This window comes from Zeugodacus cucurbitae, chromosome 4, assembly GCF_028554725.1.
Source record: "Zeugodacus cucurbitae isolate PBARC_wt_2022May chromosome 4, idZeuCucr1.2, whole genome shotgun sequence".
NCBI lineage: Eukaryota > Metazoa > Arthropoda > Insecta > Diptera > Tephritidae > Zeugodacus > Zeugodacus cucurbitae.
Window position 1 is genome coordinate 44982120 of NC_071669.1, and position 25816 is coordinate 45007935.

The 25816-nt window shown below is 31.5% G+C and overlaps 2 protein-coding genes across 5 annotated transcripts in view; one reads left to right on the forward strand and one right to left on the reverse strand.

Moving 5' to 3' along the window:
• LOC105221093 (NAD(+) hydrolase sarm1) overlaps positions 1 to 25816 on the forward strand; it is a 156943-nt gene that overhangs the window by 85140 nt on the left and 45987 nt on the right. The window lies entirely within an intron of this gene.
• On the reverse strand, positions 869 to 4837 carry LOC128921319 (uncharacterized). Its single transcript, XM_054228525.1, has 2 exons — positions 3647 to 4837; positions 869 to 2632 (listed from the first exon to the last, which is right to left on the reverse strand). Exons 1-2 carry the CDS (start codon positions 3786 to 3788, stop codon positions 2046 to 2048), a joined length of 729 nt encoding a protein of 242 aa, XP_054084500.1. The 5' UTR covers positions 3789 to 4837; the 3' UTR covers positions 869 to 2045.

The window sequence follows — 25816 nt, forward strand, 5'->3', positions numbered from 1 at the left end:
CAAAGCAACGCCGATCGCGAAGGTGAAGCCGCCAAAGAGTGCCGCTGCCGGTTTTCGTGTTTGCCATTTGCTATTTTGCAATGTGTTGCTGCTCGTAATTATAGCCAGCGGGTATCCTCAGCAGCGGCGCCGCCGTCGCCACCTTGTCTTGCCCACAGCCGTACAGACACACAGACAAGCTACAATTGCTGAACGCGCGCCGTTGCTGATTGATTATGTTCAATTTCATTACGTTTTTTTATTGTATATGTTGTTGTTGTTGTTGCAGTTGTTTTTGTGAATTTCAATTTTTTACTGCTTCCAAATGTTTTATGCTGGCGCTTTGTTGTGTTTGACGCGACGCGCTTCAATTGCGCTTGACTGCCAACAAAATGTCAGCATAAAGTGTGCGCTTTGCGACAAATACAACAACAATAAATGATTTGGATTTAATTCATTATAAATATTTTTTATGTATATATTTGTGCTCAAATAAATATATTTTGCGATTAAAAAAATATCAAAAAATACAACAACAAAATATTGAAATAAAAAATAGAATTATTTTAAGAAAAAATTAAAAAAAAAATTAGAAAATAAAAATAAATAAAAAATTCTACAAAATTAAATTGAAAAAAAAACGTGATTAATTCAAAAATAAAACCCGCATTGTTCCTCGTGTTGCAGTCAACTGTGCGCGTGAGTAATTGTTTTGTGGCAGTGCGGCAGCAAATACAACACCTGCCCACCGCTGTTGCCAACTCATTCGCCGTGCAAACAAATGAAATAAATAAATTAAATGAATTGTATTAAATAAATTCAAATTGAATTAAAATAAATGAGCATTCATAGCTAGCCGTGTGTCTTTGTGTGTGTGTGTGCATCACAAAAGTAGTGCTCAAGTGCCCTTGACGTGCAACAAGGCAGTCAGTGGCGCGGTTCAAGTTATGCGCTGCCACATTGACGAGCGAGTATACAGATTTTCAAGTGCAACTTAAAAATAGCAGATAATAAATTGTAAGAAAGCAAGCGAATTTTATATTTATTTTGGTGTATTTAACGTACTTAATAACGTCTACTTGGCGCTGCAACTGACAAGGTATGTTTTCTCAACTCATTCTCTGTATAATCATACCTTCTATTTTTAATGAAATTTATTTTTTTTTGGTTTTAATTTGGATTGTGTATCAGATTATTCGTAAAATAAGTAGGTGTTTTATAAATGCTTTACCTTTCGCACTGTCACCGTTTTCAATTCGCCTCTTTTCTGCTCGTAAAAAGGTAGTTCGGCTCTCTTGTCGAAATTTTACTTCCATTGTATTAAATTTATTTATCAGCTTTTGAAATTTATGCCAGTAATTGGTCGATTTGCCAATTTCACGATTCACGATTTGATCAATCGAATGGTTCTAACTACTATGTATGTAAGATCCAAATGGTCGAAACGCAGTAGCATCATATTCGAAAAAATTTGGGGAACCCTGCATACACTTTGTTTACATAAAACGAACCACGTAAGGTTCTCTAATTAGTCAATCAGAAAGTTTGCTATTGGAAAACATATTGTAGTATCCAAATCCAAACTCTTTAATCTAAGGCCGCGGCCACGTAGTAAACGACTGAGCGATGAGCGGCTGATCGACGATTTTGAGCGACGTATGGCTTTTTACTGAGCGACTGTTGTTGAGCGATTAGTTGCTAAAATGCCGTTGTCAAGGGCTGTACAGCGTATATTGCTGCTTGAAAATAGATATCATGTTTATAGAATCTTGCTACGTATAAAAAAAGAAAGTATGGTGTTCATCCTATAAACCAAACAAGATGGAGGTTCGGGGAATTTAATCATTTATATCAAAATCTACGTAAATTTCCAGATAGATTCTTTCAATATCTACGTATGTCTATACAATCTTTTGATATATTGCTTGAAAAAGTTCAGCCTAAATTAACAAAACAAAGGAAAGCAATTCGTGCAGAGCAGAGGCTCGTTTTGACCTTGAGGTAAGTTAAACATAAATTTCATTTTATTCATTTATTTAAGTTAAACATAATATTTCATATATACTTTACTGTTTGTTCTGATTATTGGCAAACGATGTCCGGTATTTGTTTAAAATTACATTTTGTATTTCTTCTCTGACTTCTAATTTTTCAATATTGTTAAACTGCCGCATAAATGGCAAGAAACTTTTAAAAAACTGAAGATCATCATCATCTTCTTCCTTCTTTTCTACCTCAGCTTTTAAAATTTCCATTCGCTCCTTTTCAATTTGGAGAAATTCAGATTCAAACTCGCTTGTTCTTCCCTTTCTTTTCTTTGTTTTTGGTGGCACATTTGTAGAGCAACTGGTGGAAACAGAAGTGCTGGTTTCAGGCATATCAACAGTTTTAAAAACAGAGTCTTCTTCACTTAGTAGATCGTTAATCAAAGTCGAATAATTAGGATTGCAACATTGATATTGCTCTGGTTCCAAAAGATTCCCATCCATAGGATCCGGAACAACGCTTTTTTTAATGAAGCTCATCAAATCATAATATGGCCACTTAACTTTAACTGGAAGAGCTTCGGAGCCCGATTTTGCTGGTTGACTCTTTTGCAAATTTCTCCTGTATGTATCTCTTAAATTCTTCCACTTTCCTTTTGCTGCCTCTCCTGAAATGTTATTAGTATATTGAATTAAATTATATTACATATTTGCAGGTTTTTAGCTACAGCACATTCGTTTCGCGATTTAGCTTTTGCTTTTCGCATGGGCAGAAGCACAGTCAGTTTAATTATTTCAGAAACATGCGAAATCATATGGAAAGAACTTTTGGAGGAGTATATGCCTATACCAACAACAGACCGCCTTAAAACTATCATAAATAATTACTACAGGCGTTGGAAATTTCCGAACTGTTTTGGCAGTATTGATGGCAAACACTGTCAAATTAAGTGTCCGGCAAATTCTGGGTCCCATTATTTTAATTATTTGCACTACTTTTCCGTAGTACTGCAAGGTGTAGCAGATGCTGACAAAAAATTTGTAACTATAGAAGTGGGAGGAAGAGGAAAGCAAAGTGATGGCGGTACTTTTTCTGGATCAACATTATTTCGATTGCTTGAAGCGGATAAATTGAATGTTCCTCTTCCCCAAGCATTGCCAAACTCAAATACTATTTTACCTAATTTTCTGATTGGTGATGAAGCTTATCCACTGAAAACATATTTGTTAAGACCTTTTCCACGTAGGAATTTAAATGCGAAAACAGAAAATTTTAATTATCGACTTTCAATAGCAAGAAAATGCATTGAATGCGCATTTGGAATATTAACCAGTAAATGGCGTTTTTTGCAAAAAGCCATTGAAACAACACCAAGAACAGCTATTATTTTAATTAAATGTGCTTGTGTACTGCACAATTTTGTGAGGGAGCGCGATGGCGATAGTGATCTTGATTACTTACAAACAACAACAACTATAAACAATGCTAACGCTCAAACAAATACCGTTGATCGAGAACAACAGCAAAACTTCAACAGAAGCAGCCAAACAGCATTAAATATACGTAATGAATTAACAGAATACTTGTGGGAGTTTGGACATTAAATTCCACTTAAAATTTTAATTTTATCATGTTAATATGTTAACAATAAATTTTTTTTATGAATAAAAAAAACACTCACCAGAACAACCACATATTTCTCCCAGTTTTTTCCATATGTTGTCAGTGATATTTTTATTTTTGAAGTCTTTGTGGCTATCCTGCCACAAAACCGGATAGCTTTGCACCTCAGAAATAAGCATTTCAATGTTAAATTTGTCCATTCTTTCTGTTCGTCGCTCAGCAGTCAACTGAAAATTAGAACATGTTTTAATTGTTAAGCGACGTCGCTCAGTCGCAGAGAAATCGCTCAGTCGCTCAGTCGCTCATCGCTTACTGCTTGGCCACTTCAATGGCATTTCATATGTTTAAATTTCGTCGCTCATCGCTCAGCCGCTCATCGCTCAGTGCGTGGCCGCGCATTAAGGCTATTCCAAAATCTAAATCGAGCATCGAGTAGAAAATAGCAAGATAATTCCATACCTTCAACCATTAAATAGCTTTGTAATTGGAATCAGTGTTCCATCTCATGCCGAAAGTCCAATGTTTAAATGCTTTGATTATACCGATATACTATATATATTTCCCCAAAGTTTCTATATGGAACACAGGGCCTCAATTAACAAATTGAAGTTTGATTTATTTAAAGCTATTCATTTGATTTTTCTCCCTGAACGGCTTGATTTTTTCGCTTTTGCTTCAGCTTGCCGCCTCCATGTTTTGGCAGGCCTTCCTCTTCTGCGACTACCTTGAAGACTCCACTCTAATACTGTTCTTGTAATGTCATCTTGGCGCTTACGGGGTCGAATTTTTATGTGGATAGATGTTTGTTTGGTCAAAGCCAGCGTCGCTTATGATGTTAGGCCATATTATCCGTAAAATCTTGCGGAGACTGCGATTAAAGAAGGATTGCAATGTTTGTAGGGCGCTCTGATTAATCTGTATAAGTGTTGGTTCTTTTTTCACCAAAAACACCATCAATATCTTGTAGTTTCTTTGCATTGGGAGACAGATGTCGTTGAAGACATTGAAAGCTCATGAAACTGCAAATCACGAGTATGATTATTGGGAGACTATACATATGTGTTATCATACTGGCTAATCTCATGTTCTGAGATACAGTCAATGACAATAGTATGAGAACAATCCAAAAATATTGATATATGTCCATAGTGAAAAAGAAATATTTCCCTTAAACTCCTAATAAATGATATGATAATATGAGATATTAGAAATATCACCTATCCGGAACCCTATGTTGGATTGTATAAGTTACTTTGACACCAGCGACACCTGTTGTGATCTCTTGAAAAACCGCAAATCTGATTTTATTCGTTGCTGTCTGACATTTTGAGGACTAGAACAACTTATTACTCATATGTTAGTCTAGGAATCAATATATAATTTATATATCTATATATAATTTACCACAAATAAAAAAAACAAAAGAGAGTTAGACCATATTGCAGCTACAGTTCTGGAGATTGATAACACAAGTTTACAAATTCAGGCCAACTTTTGGATCTGAACAGATAAGAACGATTCTTAACTATATTTGATATGCTGAATTCGAATATGCCTTTAATTTTTTAAGATTGATTCTAGTTTCCGAGTTCTCGCATGATAGCACCATTGTGCTGTTACAAGCACAGTTTGCAAGCACAGTAATTAAATACCGATTGAGGAAAATTCTCCCAATCTTACAGGCACTGCTTGATAAGCCTGGACAGCAAAACGTCTCCGCTGAACCACTTGTAAATCCACAAGACATTTTCATCAAACTTCATCAAAGCATTAAACCGTGAAGGACCGGCTTTTCGGTATTTAGTTAAGTTGTTTCCTAAATTGTCATATGCAAAAATCCAAGAAGGAATATTTGTCGGAACTGATATTAGAAAATTAATGGCTGATAAAAAATTTACAAAATGTTTATCGCCCGATGAAGCAGCCGCATGGGCATCTTTTCAAAATATCGTTCACCACTTTTTTGGTAATCACAAATCCCCTAATTTTAAGGAAATTATTGGCGATATGTTGCAATATTATCGCAAGATTGGAGCTAGATTGTCTCTAAAGATCCATTTTCTGTATTCCCTTCTCCATTTTTTTCCCGAAAACTTGGGTGATACGAGCGACGAACAAGGAGAGCGGCTACACCAAGATCTAGCCAACATTGAAATAAGATACCAAGGATTTTGGGATGAAGGCATGATGAGCGACTACTGTTGGACTCTAATACGTGAAACAGATACTAAACAATACAAAAGGCAAAGTTCCACCAATCTTCATTTCTGATATGTTACTTTTAAGTTAATAAAATTAATATTATTTGACAAAAATCATAAAAAAAATAAATTCTTGATTATTTCAAAAACTAGAATCAATCTTAAAAAACGGAATGAAGATTCGGATTCAGTGTCATCAATTGTCATAGAAATCACTTTTGGTTGCCCAGATCCAAAACCGTGTATACTTGTGTAATTAGGATCTCTTTAAAAAATTTAAATTTTTATAAATAATCTTTAAAAATAAATGGAAATTATAAGAAATTTACTGAAAAATAATTATCTCAACTGAAGAATGCAATTAGCGAATATTTTACGTGCAAATCCACAACTATAATTACGCCTAAAGCCAAGCTGTCATACTTGCCACATAACTCGATAATTTTTGTATAAAATTCAAAAAGTTAAAGTTGAATAAGATATGATAGTGAAAAAGGCGGCGCCATAATGCCACACCTTACATTGCAATTATTATTAACGCTTAATTCTAGCAAATACAACAACAACGACAGCAAAAGACACAATCAACACCTTCGGTTTTTCTTTTGCACATATTGTTAATCAATTTCGTATTTGCTTTAGTTTCATTTTTTTTTGTTCTTTTGAACAGAGTTCGCAATTAAACTACGCCTCCTCATGCCGTTGGCTTACAGCTAAAGTTGTCATTCACACATACATACACACAAGCGTTCCGATGCATGTTCGCGATAAGCAAGTTTATCTTCATCCATAACAATCACGGCGTTTCTATGCTGGCTTTTGTCAAGTGTCGAATTTCCTACGATTTATGACTCTCTTAAGTGATTTACAACGATTTCTGCTGTCAAACGCCCACAGCTGCTGTTCAGACGAATTGCAGTGATTTGAGGCGGAGTGCGCGCGTGGTGGAAGAATAGGAGAGAGAGAGAGTGTAAAACACTACACCTAGACAGCCAAGGTTGCGTGGGCACTACTCACCAGCAAATATAAATATTATTTATATATGTATGGATGCATGTGGGCTCCACTCGACTTGGCCAATACTTTGGGTTCATTGTAATTTGCATCTTGTGCTGTTCCACTTGGGCGCATGTTCGAGGCGCATTGCACTTGCGAAGTGTCCTTCGTTGTCGACTTGAGTGTGTGTGGGCGGTTGATTGTGCGGTCTCTTGCCGTCATTATAAAGGACTTACTTAGTGGCGCCAGCTGGAAAGTAGGTTGACGAATGTATAACTTTTATTGGGGTCAATTGCGGATTACTTATTGATTTAGTGTGGCGGTGATGCAGAGTTATTTGGTTTTGTGTTGGAAATTTACTATTAAATTAGCTAGAAAATTCCGGAAGAACATAAAGAAAGAAACGGAACTAAAATTGCTAAATTCAGTTAAGTAAGTAAATTCTATCTGTGATTACTTTTGGGTCGATTATTTTACTTTTTTATATTTTTTTCTGGTATAAAGATTATCAAGCGACAATTAAGACAATTATCCATTACACTAAAAAGAAGACTCTCCGCATAGAAATATTCAAAAAAATTAGGCAGTAGACCCTTAGTGAGAAACTCACTCACAAAATGAAAAATGTTTTGGTCCCTGTCTTTAGAAAGTTATAAGAAACTCCATTTTTAGTCCCATTGATAGTTTTTAGATGGGGGCAAAATAAGTTTCATGGCTTAAATGCTCCCACTGGCTATTCGGCGCCATTTCGACCGCCATTTTTATGAAAGGAACACATGGTAATTCTCTTTGACCCGGGCAATAGAAGCGGTATGCAATTAAATTCACATTTCAGTGTGACAACTGGCTTTTACTACCTTCATTTATGCTAGTCAAGAAGCCTATGACCTAAATCCAGTTCATTATACATATATTATTTGAAAGAAATTGTTACTCGGAAAGTCAACAGATGCATCCAAGTGGGTCAAAACCATTAATCAATATTTAATATAATATTTATAATTTACTACAATGTCATGAAAAATTACATTTGGCAGAAGAAATATTTTGGAATATGCGCGACAAAAGTGAAAATTTCGTTGAATAATAATTTCGTCTCACAATTAAACTTTATACATAGATACTAAAACAGATGTTCTAGATTTGTTTGTATCAGCGATAGTCTCTAATATTGATATCGGTTTCATTTCAATATCAATTTGTTGAAATTATTTCTTCAAATAGGTGGCAACTATATACTACCGAAATATTTCTGAAATTAATTTTGTTTGATTGACATGTGGTAACATTTCCGTTACTCATTCACTTGAATTTAATCAAAATTTCGAAAAGGTGGCAATTCTCACAAAATATTTTTCAACTCTGCGACTTCGTACACTTTCTGAACATGATACAGTCGAACTTCGATAACTCAAACTTCCTTAACACGAAGTTCTCCATAACTCGAACTTTTGAATTGCCAATAGAAATCAAATTGCATACAAATTTCCTTCCATAAATCGAACTTTTCGACCGGGCGCATTCTAGCGCATTTCAATTCTATAAATTTGTTGTATCTGATCTGATGCCTCAATCTGATGCCTTCAAAAATGTATATACTACTTATTCATATATAGTAATTAGCTGAATGCTACACTGGTCACTTTAGAAAAATAATTTTTGACAAACACGGTTCTTATTAAAGAATCCCCACTGTATCATAGTCAGAAGCTAATCTGTGACAGGTAAAAAGCAGAATCTAAACTAAAGCAAATTGTTATAATTGTCAACTTTTCAATTTCAATTTCGTGAACTTTAATTAAACAAATAATAATTCACAGCAATTTTTCGTTGTAGCAATCATGAGCGTGTCTAATTTTAATTGTCGCATGCAAAAGTGCCAGCCATTCGTCGCCAGGCGAACGATTAGACAAGCTCAATTGCTGCAGTGACTGCGGTGGGGATTTGCTCATTAGCTCATGCGTCAATCAAAGTGGCGTTGTTGGTGTTGTTGTTGCATTTGCAGCATTGCCGTTGTTGACACAGCGTCTGCTGAACGTGCCGCCAATGCAAATCGTGTGTGACCGAATGACCAAAAGGCGAACGGACAGACAGCGGCAAGGTGCACAGTTGCAAAACAGTTATGCATAAGCGGCGTTGTTGTTATTTGTGTTGTTGTTTAGGGTGCACCGGCATATTAAAATAGACACAGCGTGCAACAACAATTCGTTGCGGTTATAAAAATAAGTGCTCAATTTGCTGTGCGCGCAAATGCAAGGAAAAGCGAAATTAAAAATAGCAGAAAGTAGATAGAAGAAGATAAAAGTGAGGAGTGAGAGAATGCAAATATTTTCCTTTGTTTTGTGACTTGTGTAATCTGTAATCTGCCTTGTGTCCGGTGCCCGGTGCGGTCAAGTTCAGGGAATCGGTAAGCAATTTATTTGCTTGCTATTTGCAATTTGCCCTCGCCACCTGTGACTAGGCGTTGTCAATTTACAGTAATGGCAGCAGTCAACACACATACAGATACCTGCACGAACCTCATTGCTTCGAATCAAGCACATTTGCGCAAACAAGTGAAATTGGCGGCCGGAAATGCTTTCTAAGCGAGATCAGCACCTACGATCAGTGACACAGATTGAGCCACACAACAATAACAACTACAACTGCAAACACATAATCTAATATACAGTTTACAATGAAATGTAATCACCATATTTAATTAAATTAGCAATAAATAATTACATGAAAACTAGTTCGAATTAATTAAAAATACAGCGAGACAAATTTACATAAATATGAATATACATATATAGAAATAATATATACCCATTCATGTGTGTAAATAAGTTAGCGCCGTCAGCGTTTATCAGCCGGTCAGACAGTTAGGGGCGGCGCTGTTAATCAGACGGTAGACTTATTAGCGGCTCTGAATGGCTGAGAATAGATGTATTGCTGTATCTACAATGGCTTGTGTATACATGCAACTGCAATTATTTTCGTGAGAGTTATGCACTGTGAATAATTACAATAATGAGTTGTTCGATAATTGTATAATTAATTTCTATGGAAATTTGAAAATTCTAATTAGTTTTAGAGATAAAATACTCAAACAATAATAGTTATATAATAATATATTTCAAAATTAATAACAAGAAAAAGATAGTGAAAAGTATTAAAGCTAGGAAAACACTAATGAAGTTGCCACTCTTCTACAAAGAAAATTATTGAATTCTATAAAATTGCAAATAATTTCAAAATTATTTCTGACTCGAAAAATTATAATTATTACTTAATTTTTTATTGTGTATCCTTCTATAATATTGATGCACAGGAACTGAAACGGGGAAAAAAATGGCAGAAGTGTCAGGCAATTGACATTTAATGAAGAATAAACTTTTTTTTTTAATATATCATATATATGCCATAAAGAATTAAATAGAAACAAATGCTTTCATTATGCTAAATCAATAAAAATTAAGGAAATAAAAAATCTTCCATCTTATTCTCTATTTATTTTATTTTACTTAATTTAATTAAATTTAATTGTATTTTATTTTATTTTACTTCATTTTATTTTATTTTATTTTTTATTTTATTTTATTTTATTTTATTTTTTATTTTATTTTATTTTATTTTTTATTTTATTTTATTTTATTTTATTTTATTTTATTTTACTTTATTTTATTTTATTTTATTTTATTTTATTTTATTTTATATTATTTTATTTTATTTTATTTTTTTCATTTTATTTTATTTTATTTTATTTTATTTTATTTTTTATTTTATTTTTTATTTTATTTTATTTTATTTTATTTTATTTTATTTTATTTTATTTTTTTTAATTTTTTTTTAATTTTTTTTATTTTTCAAGCAAAAAAATTAAGAGCGAATGCAATTATTTCAATGACTGTTAACTTTAGCAGTATTCTTATCTGCAGATAACATTGTAACTGCTAAATTTAGCAGTGAACTTTGCAGCGCCTAATCACTGTATGGAATTTTTTATTAAATTACAATTTTTTTTTAATTTACCACTACCATACATACAAACATATGTACTTACATGTTGTACATAATTACGTTTATATACATACATATGTAATTGACATCATTTAATGCTCAAGGTAATCTGCATTACAAACATTCCATTCTCATCATTATACTTGATACGTAAAGAGTTATCGCTGATAAATTATCAAATGATTACTGTATTGGAATTTTACATAATACTATATGAATGTATATATGTAAGTACACAAACATATATATGGGAAGATATGACTTTGGTGTTTAGATTATATACCTATGATATTGAATATCAAGAATATAAAACCATTACAGCAATAATTTATAGACATAAAAGTGAAGTATACTTTAAAAGTGAAAATCATAACTTTAAGTGGTTGTGATGTCATCACAACAGCTACTTACTGTTTATATCAGTTATGAGATTTAAGAAAGAATGTAATTCCTTAATGAATATTGAATTTTCTAGTGCACTAAAACCATTTCTCCATACTTAAAATGTCTGTGCGAAATTGTTCACATACAAAGCAAATTCCAATAGAACACACACTAAAACCAATCAACCAAACCGTTGCGACAAACGAACTATTTAAGCTGACGATTTAGCAGACAATCGAGTGTTCAGTGCATTTTTCGCATAAGTGAAATAATACTTTGATGCCTTTGTGGCTTTTATCTGTGCGCCCAATAGCTTACTATATACATATTTAATACATATGAGGATGTAAATATTTGCAAGTATTATAGAGCACTTATATTAGCAGCTACGCGCTTAAAAGCCAGCCAGTGGAGTGTGGCAGCTTTGGCGTTCGCAAACAATCGCAACCATTGTGGGAAAATAAATACATTCATACAGACCTACATATATGCATACATATATCTACTTACATACAATTTAGTTTTAGCACAACGCAAATATAAACGAACTACTTAAATGTTATACATATGTACGAGTATTACTGTAAATATATATATATTTGCATAAAAGTATCTAGATTGCGAAGTAGCACTTAACGCAAACTGAGACGCACAAATTACTACTTTTGCTAGTGCGTAAACGATTTCCAGCATGTAATAATAAATTTAAACGAATTTTACTCCTAGAAGTTTGAGATACTATAAGTAGTAGTCCTAAATGCATTTAAGATTCTAATATAATAAATAGTTGCCTTGGCATAGAAGATCTCCTGAATTTAAAATATCTTTAATTTTTTTAATCATCAGGTAAAATTAATTAGTGTGCGAAGACCTTGAAACAATATCTGGAGCTAACAAATCCTACCAAAAGGAGTTAAGTTAAAATTGTAGAACATTAGAATTATGAATTTCATTAACTTTATTATTTACACCAATTAATTTTATTCATATTAGTCTAATATAATTAATTCATTTAGTTTAAATTAATTTATCGGATTAATTAATTCACTTAATACAATTAATTTAATACTTTAATTTCGCTTTGTTTTTAATGTTTGTTTATTCTAACATTTTTCTATTAGATAAGGCTATCTAACTTAGATAAACAAGTATTAAATCATTCTTTCAATTAATTTTATTAGTGTGTTCGTTTTATTGTTTTAATTGTTTTTATTTTTTAAATTAATATTTTTTATCAAATTTCATACAAATTTCCTTCCATAAATCCAACTTTTCGACCAGGGCAAATTGAGAGTTTTACTATCGAGGCAGAATTTTGAAAGAGTCCATCAACATCGTATGGAGGCAAACAAAAAATATGAAATTACACTTATGGATTGCATAAATCATGTAAGAAAGCCGTGGAGTACAGACGACAAGAGCCAAAGAATAGCAAACTGCAACAAACAAAATTGCAGAAAAAATGTTTAAACGTATTTCAATAGAACTTTATTCGAAATATATAAATAGAACTGCTTATAAATCTGTATTTTACAGCTTTTTGAAAACTTTCTATGGTGAATTGAGAAATTAGTTAGAAAAATTCAACGGTATTTTATATTTTTGGAATTATTTTCATTTTTTTAATTTGTTTTCTTATATTTGTAAATTTTGTGTGTTACTATTTGATTTATTATTATTAAATTACAGTATTTAATTTTGTTTATTTTACTTAATTTCATATAATTTTAATTACTATATTTAATTTAATTTAACTTCGTTTAATTTATCAATTATTTATATTTATCTTTGTTATATTATTTCATTAATGTTTACTATTTTGTATTTGTTTAATTTGTTATATATTTACTTAAATTTTTTATTTGATACAAACATATTTTGGTTTCTTCTTATATTAATTTAGCTTAATTTAATTTGTTGCATTATATAATTATTTAATTAATTTTACATAAAATTAGTTTTAATTTTTTTTTTCATATTTTCCTATTTGTGACTTTATTTCAATTGATACTATTTGATCTTATTCCATTTATTATTATATTTAGTTAAATTTTTTCTAAAACCTAGTTTCATAACTTGTTTTAGTTGGTTTCTTTCTATTTTATTATATTCTACAATTTGTAGATATATTATTATCTACAACTTTGCTTTCGCCGTTTTCCAATAGATGTCTCTAGGGTCAAGCACTGGTCGATTAAATCGTTTTATATCGATCTTGGACATTTGTGTCAACATTAAAACAACAAAATATTTGTAGAGATCTGTTTGCATCCCAAACTTATTTTCAAAACTGAAAATTTCACTTTTTGAGCCGAATTTTCGACATTTGCACGGAATACGCATACTGCCAGAAAGATGGTCAAAAGTAGTAGCTAGCGTCGGTCAATATTATTTGTTACTGAATAACATTTTTGTAACCGTTTTCGTTTTTATACAAAAAAAGCCTTGCATTTACAAAAAAGGCGGAAGCAAAGTTGTAGATAATAATATAATATAATACAATATTTAAAAATTAATTTCAATTTGTTTATTTACTTTTTTAATTAATCTGATTTATTTGTAGTTTAATTTAATTCTCTGTTTCTGTAATAATATTTTTTATTATATTATATTATCATTTTACTTTATTTCAAGTCTGTATAGTATGACCCTATTCTATTTGGTTTGTTTATGCAATATTTGTTTTTATAATTTTAGTTGTACTTTATTTCTATTTTCCATTTCTCAGCATACTATGTATGCCTATGCATATTATCATGCATGATATTCGCACAAAAACCGAGTACAACTGCACTTATAAGCCAACCAAGCAAACGACATCACAAAAACCAATAAAAAATATTTAATAAAAATAATTTTGCGTCAATTCGCTTTTGTCTGAGCAAATAGGTACGCGGCAAAAAGCTTCAAACGCGTGCTCCACGCACACTGTCACACACATACACAAAACTAAATCAATGCATGCAGCAGCACGTTTTTCGTGGTCGTCTCCAGCTGGTTGGCGCAAACACACACACACACACACCGATACAATATAAAAATACAAGTATATTTGGACACACAACTTTCAAATCAAAACGCAGTATTCTTTTGACAAACTCAACTTCAGTTGACCTTGAGCGCAACAAACAATGGGGGATTTCATTCAAAAGAAGTGCCAAAAGTGGCGACAAGCGCGCACAGAAGCAATTACAAAAGTTTTGTTATAATCAAAATCGAATAAAAATTAATTAAAAATGTTTCATGCACTTGTCAAGCAACTACGTGCAGGTATTCACTATATTGCTTCAGTTGTTGTTGCTGTTGTAGCGCAACTGCCTAATTGTCAACGGCGATTTGGCAATTCATTCAGCGCTCTGCTTGCCGCCTTATTTATCAATTAGACATTTGAATATCGTGTTCCTCGTTGAGCTTAATTGGATGCGCTCGCACAAATTAACGCATAACTAAATACTACTAAATTGTTGTTGTTACATACAATAACTATAACAATGATAATAGTAATAATAATGATAATGATAATTGTATACAGAAATCCAGTTTAAATTATTTTTCTAGCACTTTAGCTGATTTATTACGCTTGAATTAGCGTGTGGTTACGTATACGCCATGTACACACTGCCTAATTATGGGTATCACTGCGCAACATATGTTGGCATATATGTATGTATGTATATGTTCATATATTTAGTGCTTTTATTCATGTTATTTTAAAGCGTTCTGCATCGGTTAATCGTATTTAGCAGGCGATTAATGGTTTTCATGAATTTTTTATGCTAATTAATTAAATTAGTCGGTGTATTTTACGCCGCACATATAAATATACATATATATATATATATATATATACACAGTAATTAAGAATTCGCTCTCAGTTTATAACACTAATTTAGCATTATTTAAATTTTTGATTATTCACACCATCTCCATGCTTTTGCTAGTTTGCTACTAAGCTATAAATTTGAGCTTAAGCCATTAATTTAATAATGATTTATTTAAATTAACACATATAATAAAAGATTTGCTGAAACTTTAAATTGAGATATTCAAATTAAGTTTTCATTAAATTGTACCAGTAATTACTCAATCATTAATTTGTGGTGTCAAGGGCGAAATTAATTAAATTAGCTGAATACAAAGTGGTGTTTAAGCAAATAAAATAAAACGTTAGCAGTAAGTAAAAATAGATTTTAGAGCAAGTCGCCAAAAGCATAGTGGATGCAATATTTTCTTTGATAATTGAACATTAAAACCAGTGTTTAAGCGATAAACTCCTTATGCAAATAAATTAAGAAATGAGAATTTTAATTTTTTGTATAAAATTCGGTATCAAAAAGGCCCGGTGGTAATTTTTGAAGATGGAAATTAAATTAAAACACTTATTTAATTTAGTCAATTAACGAAATGACAATTTTGAAAAACATTAATTTAGTCAATTAACAAAATGTTCTTTACTTAGTCAATTAACAAAATTACAATTTTTTTTGAAAAATATTAATTTAGTCAATTAGCGTTCTTTAATTTAGTCAATTAACAAAATAACAATTTACAAATTTTTTGAAAAACATTAATATGGTCAATTAGCGCATTGCTTTTTTAATTTAGTAAATTGACAAATTTTCAATTTAGAAATCATTGGGTAATCATTAATTTAGTCAATTAGCAGATTGTTGGGAAAAACTTTAAGAAGGTAATTAGATTTGGTTTCAAAATTTTATTAATTTTGTCAATTAACTAATTATAAATTTAGTAATACTTTTAGGAAACATTAATTTAGTTAATTAGCATATTGTTTTTTAATTTTGTCAATTAACAAATTGTCAATTTTAGTTTTGGGAAACATTAATTTGGTCAATTATGTAATACGCATATAGCTTTAATCAGTTTAGTTTCCTTGAAACCATAATTTATTAACTTAATTCTAAACTTAACTGTTAAAAATAATGCTAACCTTAATTAAGTTAAAATTATTTATGATTATTCAATAAAAATTATGATTGTAGCTTAATTTCATAATAAAATATTAAAGAAAGGGAAAACCCACAAAGCTTTTGAGGAAGCGTAGTATATGTGTCAGAACTAAAAAGAAAAGAAATGGAACGCCTATTTAAGCACGTAGTACGTTTTACATAATAGTATAGCTGTAATAGTAGCGATAACATAAGTGAAGTCTCCAGCCTCTTAAATAATAACGAAATGTATATGGTGTAATATGAGGGACTGAGTGTTTCACAAGACCAACGACACAATCAATTTCTACACAAATAGTAGTAGGCAATCGAAGGCGTCTGAATGCTACCCTAGTCTAGCTATAATTAGAGTGTGGGTTTATAATTTAAATGCTTTCTGCGTTCAAGTGTAAGCCGACTGATTTCCGCTAGAGTCGGTTAACGTTGCATCAAAAATCTCGAGTTAATATATTTTTATTTATGATGAGGTGTTAAACAAACTCTGAATTGAACTCTATTAAAAATATAAAATAATAGAAAAATAATGAAAAACCTTTCTTAAATGTAAATAAGTTGAATTAAGCTCGAGTATATATTTTCTGCCTGTTACCAACTCCCACGAGAGACATAAAAAATCGAAAAATATGACGTTTTTTTCTCTTTACACTTCCTTCAAACAAATCCGCTTTACTTATTTGGTTTCTTTTTTGCGTTCGCCACCAAAAATCGCCAGAGAACAACAAAAACCCCAGCAAATCGTATTTGCCCAAAAACTTTCGGAGCCGGTAAGTGATTCATGGAAAGTAATCGCCATTCTGGGTGAATATGTATTTATGCCTCTGTGTGTGTGCGTGTGTGGTTTAATATTTGGAAATCGATTTTTGTTTCAACTTTTGTTGGATTCACTTGATTTTTTTCGCTTTTTCCTCTACTTCACTTGGCGACAGCCAGTCAGTCAGCGTTGGCTGGGCGATTTTACGAGTTCTTGGAAAAAATGTTGCAAGTGCCGTGCTGTGGCAAAGGGTGTGCCTGCGTGTGCATTATTGTTGTGTGTTGCTTTTTTTTGTTTTATTTTCACAGCTCTCCAAACTTGTTTCTTCTCACACACATTTTACTGCGGTAGCTTCGGTCGACATTTGGCACGCGATATTAAAGTGCACTGTGCGACCAATCCTTGAAAAAAGTAATTGCTCGAGCACGCGTTAAAGTGAAAGCACATATATGGCTATGTATGTGTGTGTGTGTAGTAGTGACATGCTGTAATTAAATTTTTTGCTACAACTTGCCACACGACAATGTATTTTATATACCCGTGGCTCGTGGCGGCATAAAGTCACACAGAATGGGTTCACTGCCGGTCTCATGTGGCGTCTAAACAATTATTTTAAATTTCTTTACTTTACTTTACTTAGCTTGAATGCCGCTTTAATACAATTGCGTGCGAGGATTTATTTGTATTTATTTTTTAATATATTCAATGAAAGTGTACCGAATATTGATACAAATTGAGCAACCTTTTCATTGAAAATAATTTTTCAAAGAATTTATTTACTGGTATTAAATTAAATATGTCACGAAAATATTTTATTTTTGTGTATTTGTAATTGTTAATAAATATTAGTCACAGTATCGCACAGTCGCTAAAAAATTATGAAGAGAAGTAAAATCATAAATTCAACTATTTTCAGAGAATTTGGTTGGAGATTATTTATTTTTTTTTAAATTATTCTTGGAACTCATCAATTTTTTAAAGAAATATGCATTCACGATTTCATAAAATTTTTGGCTCCAACGAATTAAAGTCAAGATTTTATATATTAAATGATATATGAATTTAATATGAACAGCTTTTTGTAGATATCGGGATCAGCCCCGAAGGATCGGATTTTTTTTTAATTAGTATATTTAAAAAAAATTTTTATACAAACTACTTCTCAATCTGAAATAAAGAAACGGCTTAAGAGTCAATTTCCTACTTCTTAATATTTTATAGCTCAGTACCTTATAGCCTTTTCACACTAAGCTAATTTATCAATTAACCAGCCTCTGCTCGATTAAAACGCTGATTAAGATCGATTTACCATACAAAATAAAAATCTATATTAATTTTTAATTGAATTTTAATCGACTTGAAAATGAAATGCAACTCTGCGACAAAGACCGTATTTGTAAATATATATACATTCTTTGTCTGCGCTACACGACAGTAGATGTCGCTGCTAAAAATAGCAATCAGCTGATGAAACTAACCAACTTCTTATGAAAAGCAAAAACGAAAATGTCTAACAGCTGATCGATTATCGAGTAGCCTACAGTGTGAAGGGCAAAAACTGGTTTCTCAATTAAAATTTTAATTGATCAATTAATTTGGCTATGTGAAAAGGCTATTAAGAAAATTTAATATTAAAACTGTCCACGAAAGGCTTTTCAAGTTATCTGTACATGGAATTTTCATCGGAAATTCAATTCAAATGGAATTTCAAAACCATGATGTTATCCTCAAAGAATCAATGTTGTTAAATATATTTTCTTATACACTTCGTTTCACAATTTCCTTGCATAGCATCTTTGAATTTGAAGCTATGCGAAATTTCCACGAACAACGCTGAACATTTCTTGCCTCAGTTCCACCTTAAGAAATTAATGAAACACGGTAAGATTAATCCCGAGAATTCGGGATTTCATTAAGAATTATAAATGCAGTTAATACTCTTCCAAAGCTCTTCATTTTAAATAATCTATTCTTATTTAATATTCGATACTTAATAAGAAACTGAATTTGAGGAAAATATTTATTGTTGCTTTTGAGACATTTACATAAAATATATGCACATACAAAGATATATTGAAAACAGTTATTAATTTTTAAACTATTCAAACTATAAAAAACATATTAAATATGCATGAGCTTTTTATTGGAGCATATATATGGAGCATATATTTTTTTCGAAACAACAAATATTAATGTTGTATATAGATATATAAATAAATATCTCAAGCAATAAACTTTTATTTACTTTTTTGATGACCACAAGAGTTTCTTGAACTCTCTAAATATAAAAATAAAAATCTTCAAAATATATTTTTATTTCACAAGTTTTCATGCTTTAATGCGTTAAGCTTGCCTGTCTCACTGTTAATCCATTTTAAGGTCTTAGTTTTATGTGCACGAATGTGTTTGTTGACATTTCGCTCATTTGCGGCACGTGACATTGCGTGTTTGCTGTCAATTTGTGCAGAACTTTTCGGCGCACATAACCTATATTTAAATAGTTATGTTGCTAGATATGTGTATTATAGTCGATATGCAGAGTACGCTTTCCTTAATTATTAAGCATTTAATATAACTATTGAAGAATATATTTCTATATAATATGTAGATATGTATGAGTGTGTGAATATTATTGAAATAATTTCATCACTTTAAAATATACATAATCTTTAATAAATTCTTGCGATTCCTTAACAAAAACTGGTTTTCTTCCAACTCACCAAATGTGGTGGAACAGATGTGTCAGAGCAGTTTTTATGTTTATTATTTAGTATAGTATATATTTTTTTTTTAATTTTAGAAACTTATAATTTTTGTTAAACCGGTGCTTTTTTATGCAAATAAGCCTAAAAGATGAAATAAAACAACACAATATAAAACGGTTAGCAACAATCGCAGCGCGTCGTCAAGTCTCGAAGCAAGCAGAAACAGTCAAACAATTTTTTTCGGCGAACTAATAATTCAAATAAAATAAAAAAATTAATACAAAAACATCAAAAGAAACGAGAATTCTTTATAAGTGAGAAACAACGCTTGCAAAGCCGCTTAAGTTTAAGACTTTCTCAGACAAGCTTAGTAGCTCACATAAAACCAATTCTTATTGATTCAATAAATCCCATATGTTTTGCTTCGTCTTCGTCTTCTTTATTTTTATTTTTTTTTACAAGCACACATCTATCAATCTTCCTGTTTTAGCTTTGATATAGTAAGTATGTAAATCAGTAGCCACCGAAATTGGAAATGTTTTCAAAGATTTCACAAGTAGTCGAAATCGTTCGCACTTGATCAATCTGTTGCTGCTGTCAGACGTTCGAACAATATTATTTGACAAATGTAAAAATTTATGAAATCAGACAAGTGTTTTGATTGGCGTGTCTTCAGGTCTTTAACACCGTTTGCTACTGGTTTTGCACCCTTTCAACGGTTTTATCTGGAATTTTTTTTATTTTGAAGGTATTTATAAGGTATTCACTTCGTTTTAGTTGAGAGTGTTGCCTTTGTATTAAAATATTTGCTTTTGAGTTGTTGGTTTATAATGGCTTGTTCGAAATTTCATACCTTTGTTGTTACTCCTGATTTTGTCTTTTTTTAAATTAACTGTAACTTATTAAAATTATAAAATATATTATTATAGCTCAATATTTTATTATGTCTTCATACAATTCTAAGGTATGTTTTCGAAAAAAAAAAACGAAGTATATTCGTACATTTACTAGGTTAGATTATCAATAAATTTTTTTCTTCTGAATGAAGTTGTCATAAATCATTATAAAAAAAGTTATTATCTGGGCATTATTCTCCAAATATAGGAGTTTTGATACATCTTATGGACATTGAAGGTTCTATTGTAGAGACATAGATCTCAAGAGAAGAAACGAACTCGAAGAAACTTTTCGATTATTTGGAGATTTATTAATTTCCCAAAGCTACCCGGAATCTTATCCATAAATAGTTATTTGGAAGTGTGGTGCAGCAAGGTTCTGTTTGTTACACTCACAAACAATGAGTTCAGAGGCAAATCATGCTGTTCTGCTTTGTGTGTGTGCTTACCCACCTCTAATAGACTGAGCTTTGAAGCTCCATCGCATATATGAAGACAATGAGATTAAGCCACCAGGTGTGAGAATGGTCGATACTACAAGGTATTCAGACAACTTAAGCATACAAGCATCCAGCTACTCTGAGCCTGATACCATTTCCAAGCCCAAAAGCACAATTACTACTAATCGCCAATTTAATTTTTAAAACAAACTCGAATTTCTTTAACAAAATTAATAAGCGCTTCATTAACTCATAATCGCTTGATTAATTAATAATGATGTGAATTCGATTTCCGCAATCACCCAACTTGAGTTGTGAAAATAGCAATACACTCAAACAAAGTATATTCACCCCACAACTAAGGCCATGAACTCATAGCGCCGACTCTCATGCCATTTCTACCAACAATGCATTTGCATTTATTTGCACAAATAACTGTATTATATTCGCATTAGCTGTAAATGCTAGACTCTCCCCTGTTAGAAATCCAATCATCATCATTCACAGCATTAAAGCGTACAAATCATTTCCTGTCTTATGAATTTCAACATTGACAATGAAGTGCAATCAATTAACTTGGCGGCGCAAGTAAAGCGAAAAGGCTGAGAGAGTAGCGGCTTAGAAAATGAATCAATAAAAGTGTTGAAAGTGCGACTAAATGCTACGGGTAGTGGACAAATGGTTATTAATAGATCTTACAAGCCGGTTTCGATAGAGAAATGACAGTCGCTTAAATGGATGTGAGTAGATAATATTTATTGAGTAGTTGTAGATATGGGCTACAAGTCTTAAGTATTAGTGTGGATCGTAATTTCGAGAAACGAAGTAGTTTTAAATTGTTTTTGAAGATTTTTTTTAAATTTTTTTTGTACCAAATAATATCAATTTCTTAATTTTTGTAAAAAAAATCTTCAAAAACAATTTAAATTTACTTGGTTTCTGCAAATTACGATCCACAATAATGCTAATCATAGAATATGAAATTTTAGATACATTTTTTATAATTTCCAATTACAGTACGGTTTTTTGAGATGTATTATTTCCTTGGAACCCACATACATTCCATATAACCTCTAAATTCTGTCTCGCTTTAGCTTTTCAAACTGGTCGCCCCCATTAATGTGAATATAATTGAATAAATATTTATCTTTACGAGTAGTTATAGCTGCCGCCTTTAATTTATCCAAAGCTAATTATATACGGTTTACATTTGAATATGGCTATTAGCATGCGAACTGTTATTTTCAGTCTACTTATTAGAAAAAGCTTTATGTGCAAATATTTCCATAGTCCATTATACATTTGTAGATAACTTTAAAGGGAAAAAATCAACAATCGCACTGAAAACTGAGATTATTAAATACCCTGTAGGAAAATCGAATAAGAATTAAAAGTAATTGTACTTCCTCAAGCATTAATTGAAATTCTAGGAGCAATATTAATATCTCTTTGGTAATTTTATTAATAAAATTTCGAAAAATTTGTTATATTTTTCATCTTCATGAGCTAAGTTTTTTTCAGAATATATGCACTGTATTACTGAACCCAATACAATCAACTCTGTGGTAGAAGGCTTTTTAAGTAATTGAGGATACAGTAGGGTTATTATAAAGATATTGACATTATCGAAGAAAAACAGGTTTTCAATATGTTTTAGGTTCACAGTTCAATCCGGAGTATTTAAGTAAAAGACAGAAATTTATACGACAGAGAAAATCCATACCATATCGCCTGAGTTCGATCCCCGACAAAGGTCAGAATTATGCAAAGAAGAAAGAAGTTGTGGCTGTAATTATAAAGCAAAAACAAATATAATCTAAATCTGATATGCGGATAGATCTTAGCCAACAATTTTAACCATTGAAAAATACTAAAATAATCAAATTAAAATCTAGACTCATAAACAATATTTCAAAATTTATGTTCACTAGCGACTCTAATCCCAAAAATAAAAAAATGCTTTCAGGGCTTTCGAACAGTCGAGGATATTCGCTTGAAATGTTTCTAGACATCTTATCATATTCAATAATAGTATATAAAAATTCTTATTATCCAAGTAGAATATAAAAAAGATTTATTTCTACCCATTCAGCCTGAAGGTTTAGTAAATTAATTCAGAATCTCCGCAACAAAAGTAAGAAAACACAATAGATCAAAGGTCACAGTGCATACCTCAATAGTTTATTGTGGGAATTTTCAAGTGTGGGGAGCGATTTAATATTCAATTACATATCTGATAAAAAAATGTGTTTCAAAATGCCCTAAAATATCTCTACGCAATTCTAAAATTTTCTGAATTAAAATCATATTTACACTGTCATTAATATTCATCATTTATATGGCTATTTTTGAGCTAGCTTTAGTTTTCAAGGCATATAATTTACTATTCGGAACATAATATAAGGAGAAGAAAATGTATATAAAAAAATAGTAAAAAATTGAAATTTTTCCTACAGGGTGTTAACGCTTCAGCCATTTGAATACATAAAATGATATGCGCTTTCAACTGTGATGTCTATTCATAATGTATACATTTTTTTTCTATTTACTATAACAACAAAAACGTAAATCGTGGGATTTCCTTTGACAACACGATTTGCATTTTAGATTTATACGCCAATGCATTTTTCATGTAATTAAACCTGTTGAAATTATCGCTACAAACAATATAATATTTATATTGGCGAGTGTGAATAGTGGAAGGTACTATTGACTTGGCTATACTTGACCAACGCTTGTGTTGCATTGTGTTGAGGTTTCTGTATAGACATATGTATTTACATAGATGACTATATTCATATATATTTGTACAATTGCACCACACAATTCACTCATTGTCAACCACAGTCCGATTAGCATATGCATTATTTACATATTCAAACAATAAACGATGTGTTGGCGACTATATTTCATAGTTGCAGCTTCGTAGACGCCTAAACACAAAACATATTGTAAATGAACACTATTTTAATGAATCGCTTGTACAAACGCAGCTTCAAAGTTATCTTTGCCGATTCTCCAGTTTGTCAATTTTCAATTCTCCAACGATTTATTAAAGTTTTTGACATCTGTGTGGCTTATACTTGTTTGGCTTGGCTAAATCACTCATCGCCGATAAGCGGCTTGTGAGGCTTCTACGCATTAATTAGCGTGTTTTCTCTCAAATATTTTTTTAAAATAAACTTTAATAAAGTCATTAGTCGTATTTCATTAGGTACGTGCATTTGTCATATCTGAATTAATTATTTATGATTTATAATTTTGCGAAACACTTATGGCAATTTATATGCAGATTGAGTTGTCAACATTATCTTTTCTGCAAATTAAATTAAAATTTATTTTTGAAAATTTAACGCATGAAAATTATATGATTTGTGCATGCTAATCAAATTGGGTGGGTGTGTCTACCTTGCTTCGGTTATGGTAGTGCTCAAAAGTAAAGGCTGTTTAAATGCAACCCTGCGTCAATGAGGTTATGAATAATTTGATGGAAATAATCTAAAGTTAATTTTTTTTTCTTATTCAAATATTTGATTGTAGAAAGTTGATCAGAGACCGACTTAACAGTTCTTGGTCAGATGAAAACCGGATGGGAACGAAATACTGGTGTTCAGTTCCAGTACTTCGCCTAATTTAATATATAGTCTTCCTGAAAAACTGAAACTTAAGAACCGAGCATCCGAAAAAAACTGAGAAAGCAGAGATTCGATTTATTGTGATTTGCCGAGCGCTGAATCGAACAGGCAAGGATTAACAGACTCTCGTGTATGGAGTTTAACTGGATTGTTGCTCTATTAAGAACAGAGATTCCTAAAGCAGAATAAATACTGTAATGATGATTTAAGACAAACATAAGTTGTTTGCAAAATCTTTACATAATATGTCGGAAAACCTTTGCCATTTCAGAATTGTACCAGAAAGCTGATTTTCCTGCTAGTTTTTGTTGGATTACCACCTTTTGCCAAGGAAATTTTGAAATCAACTTCAACATACCGCTGGTCACCTAACTAAGGCGTTAACTTAATAAATATCGACAGTTGAAATGAAAATTGCCACCTTAGCTACTCCGGCTAGTAATTATTCTGTATATCTCATTAAACGTGTGGGTGGACAGTAATGGCATAGTTAATTGATACTTCGATTGAATAGTGCTACCGGTTTATATGCGCCAACTTTTAGTTTTTATCTCATTTTGCCCTGACAACTATGGTAATGATTGCACGAGCGTTTTACGATAAGAATTTTCAGTTTACGTTGGGTTTGTTCTCTTGTAAACGAGTGGCAAAGGTATAAATGCTAAATAATGAAATGACATAAAGTAGAAATATAAACTAGTCTATTTTAATGACTTCAGAGAGGTTGATTGAAAACGTGCGACTTGAAACGATGGCAACAACGGCGCGATTGTGCATGGACTCTTGTAAAGTATTAAGTAGGTTGCTTGTGTATTACACAGCTACAGCCAACTTGGCTCAAATTACTCCAGACAAACTGAAACGTTCCAAATGCAATGGAAATAGTCGCTGACAGCTTACTCTTCTCCATCTGAGAGCAGTGACATAACCTCAACTTTCTTAATAGATTATTATTATTTGAAAATATGGAAAATATTTTAAGAAGTTTCAGACTAAGCGGCTGATGACATGCTTCTTGAATTTTTACTTAGATATAAGCTAGTGTTATTGATTTAACGTCAGTTGGAATGAGTTTAAGTCACCCTCTAGGTAACTAGTTATACACAGACCACATCAACTGTTTCAATCACAGTTTTTAGAACTACTTCCTTGCTTTACTGGGCTGCATTTAACTGCTCTCATTGCCTGATGCGTGGGCTAATTATATTGTTGTTGTAATTTTGTTGTACACATGCAACAGTGAACGGT

Coding starts and splice junctions, on each gene's coding strand:
- LOC128921319 (XM_054228525.1), bottom strand. CDS start 3,788: ATGGACAAATTTAACATTGAAATGCTTATTTCTGAGGTGCAAAGCTAT. Junction 2,633..3,646: donor AGAAATATGTGGTTGTTCTG/GTGAGTGTTTTT, acceptor ATAACATTTCAG/GAGAGGCAGCAAAAGGAAAG.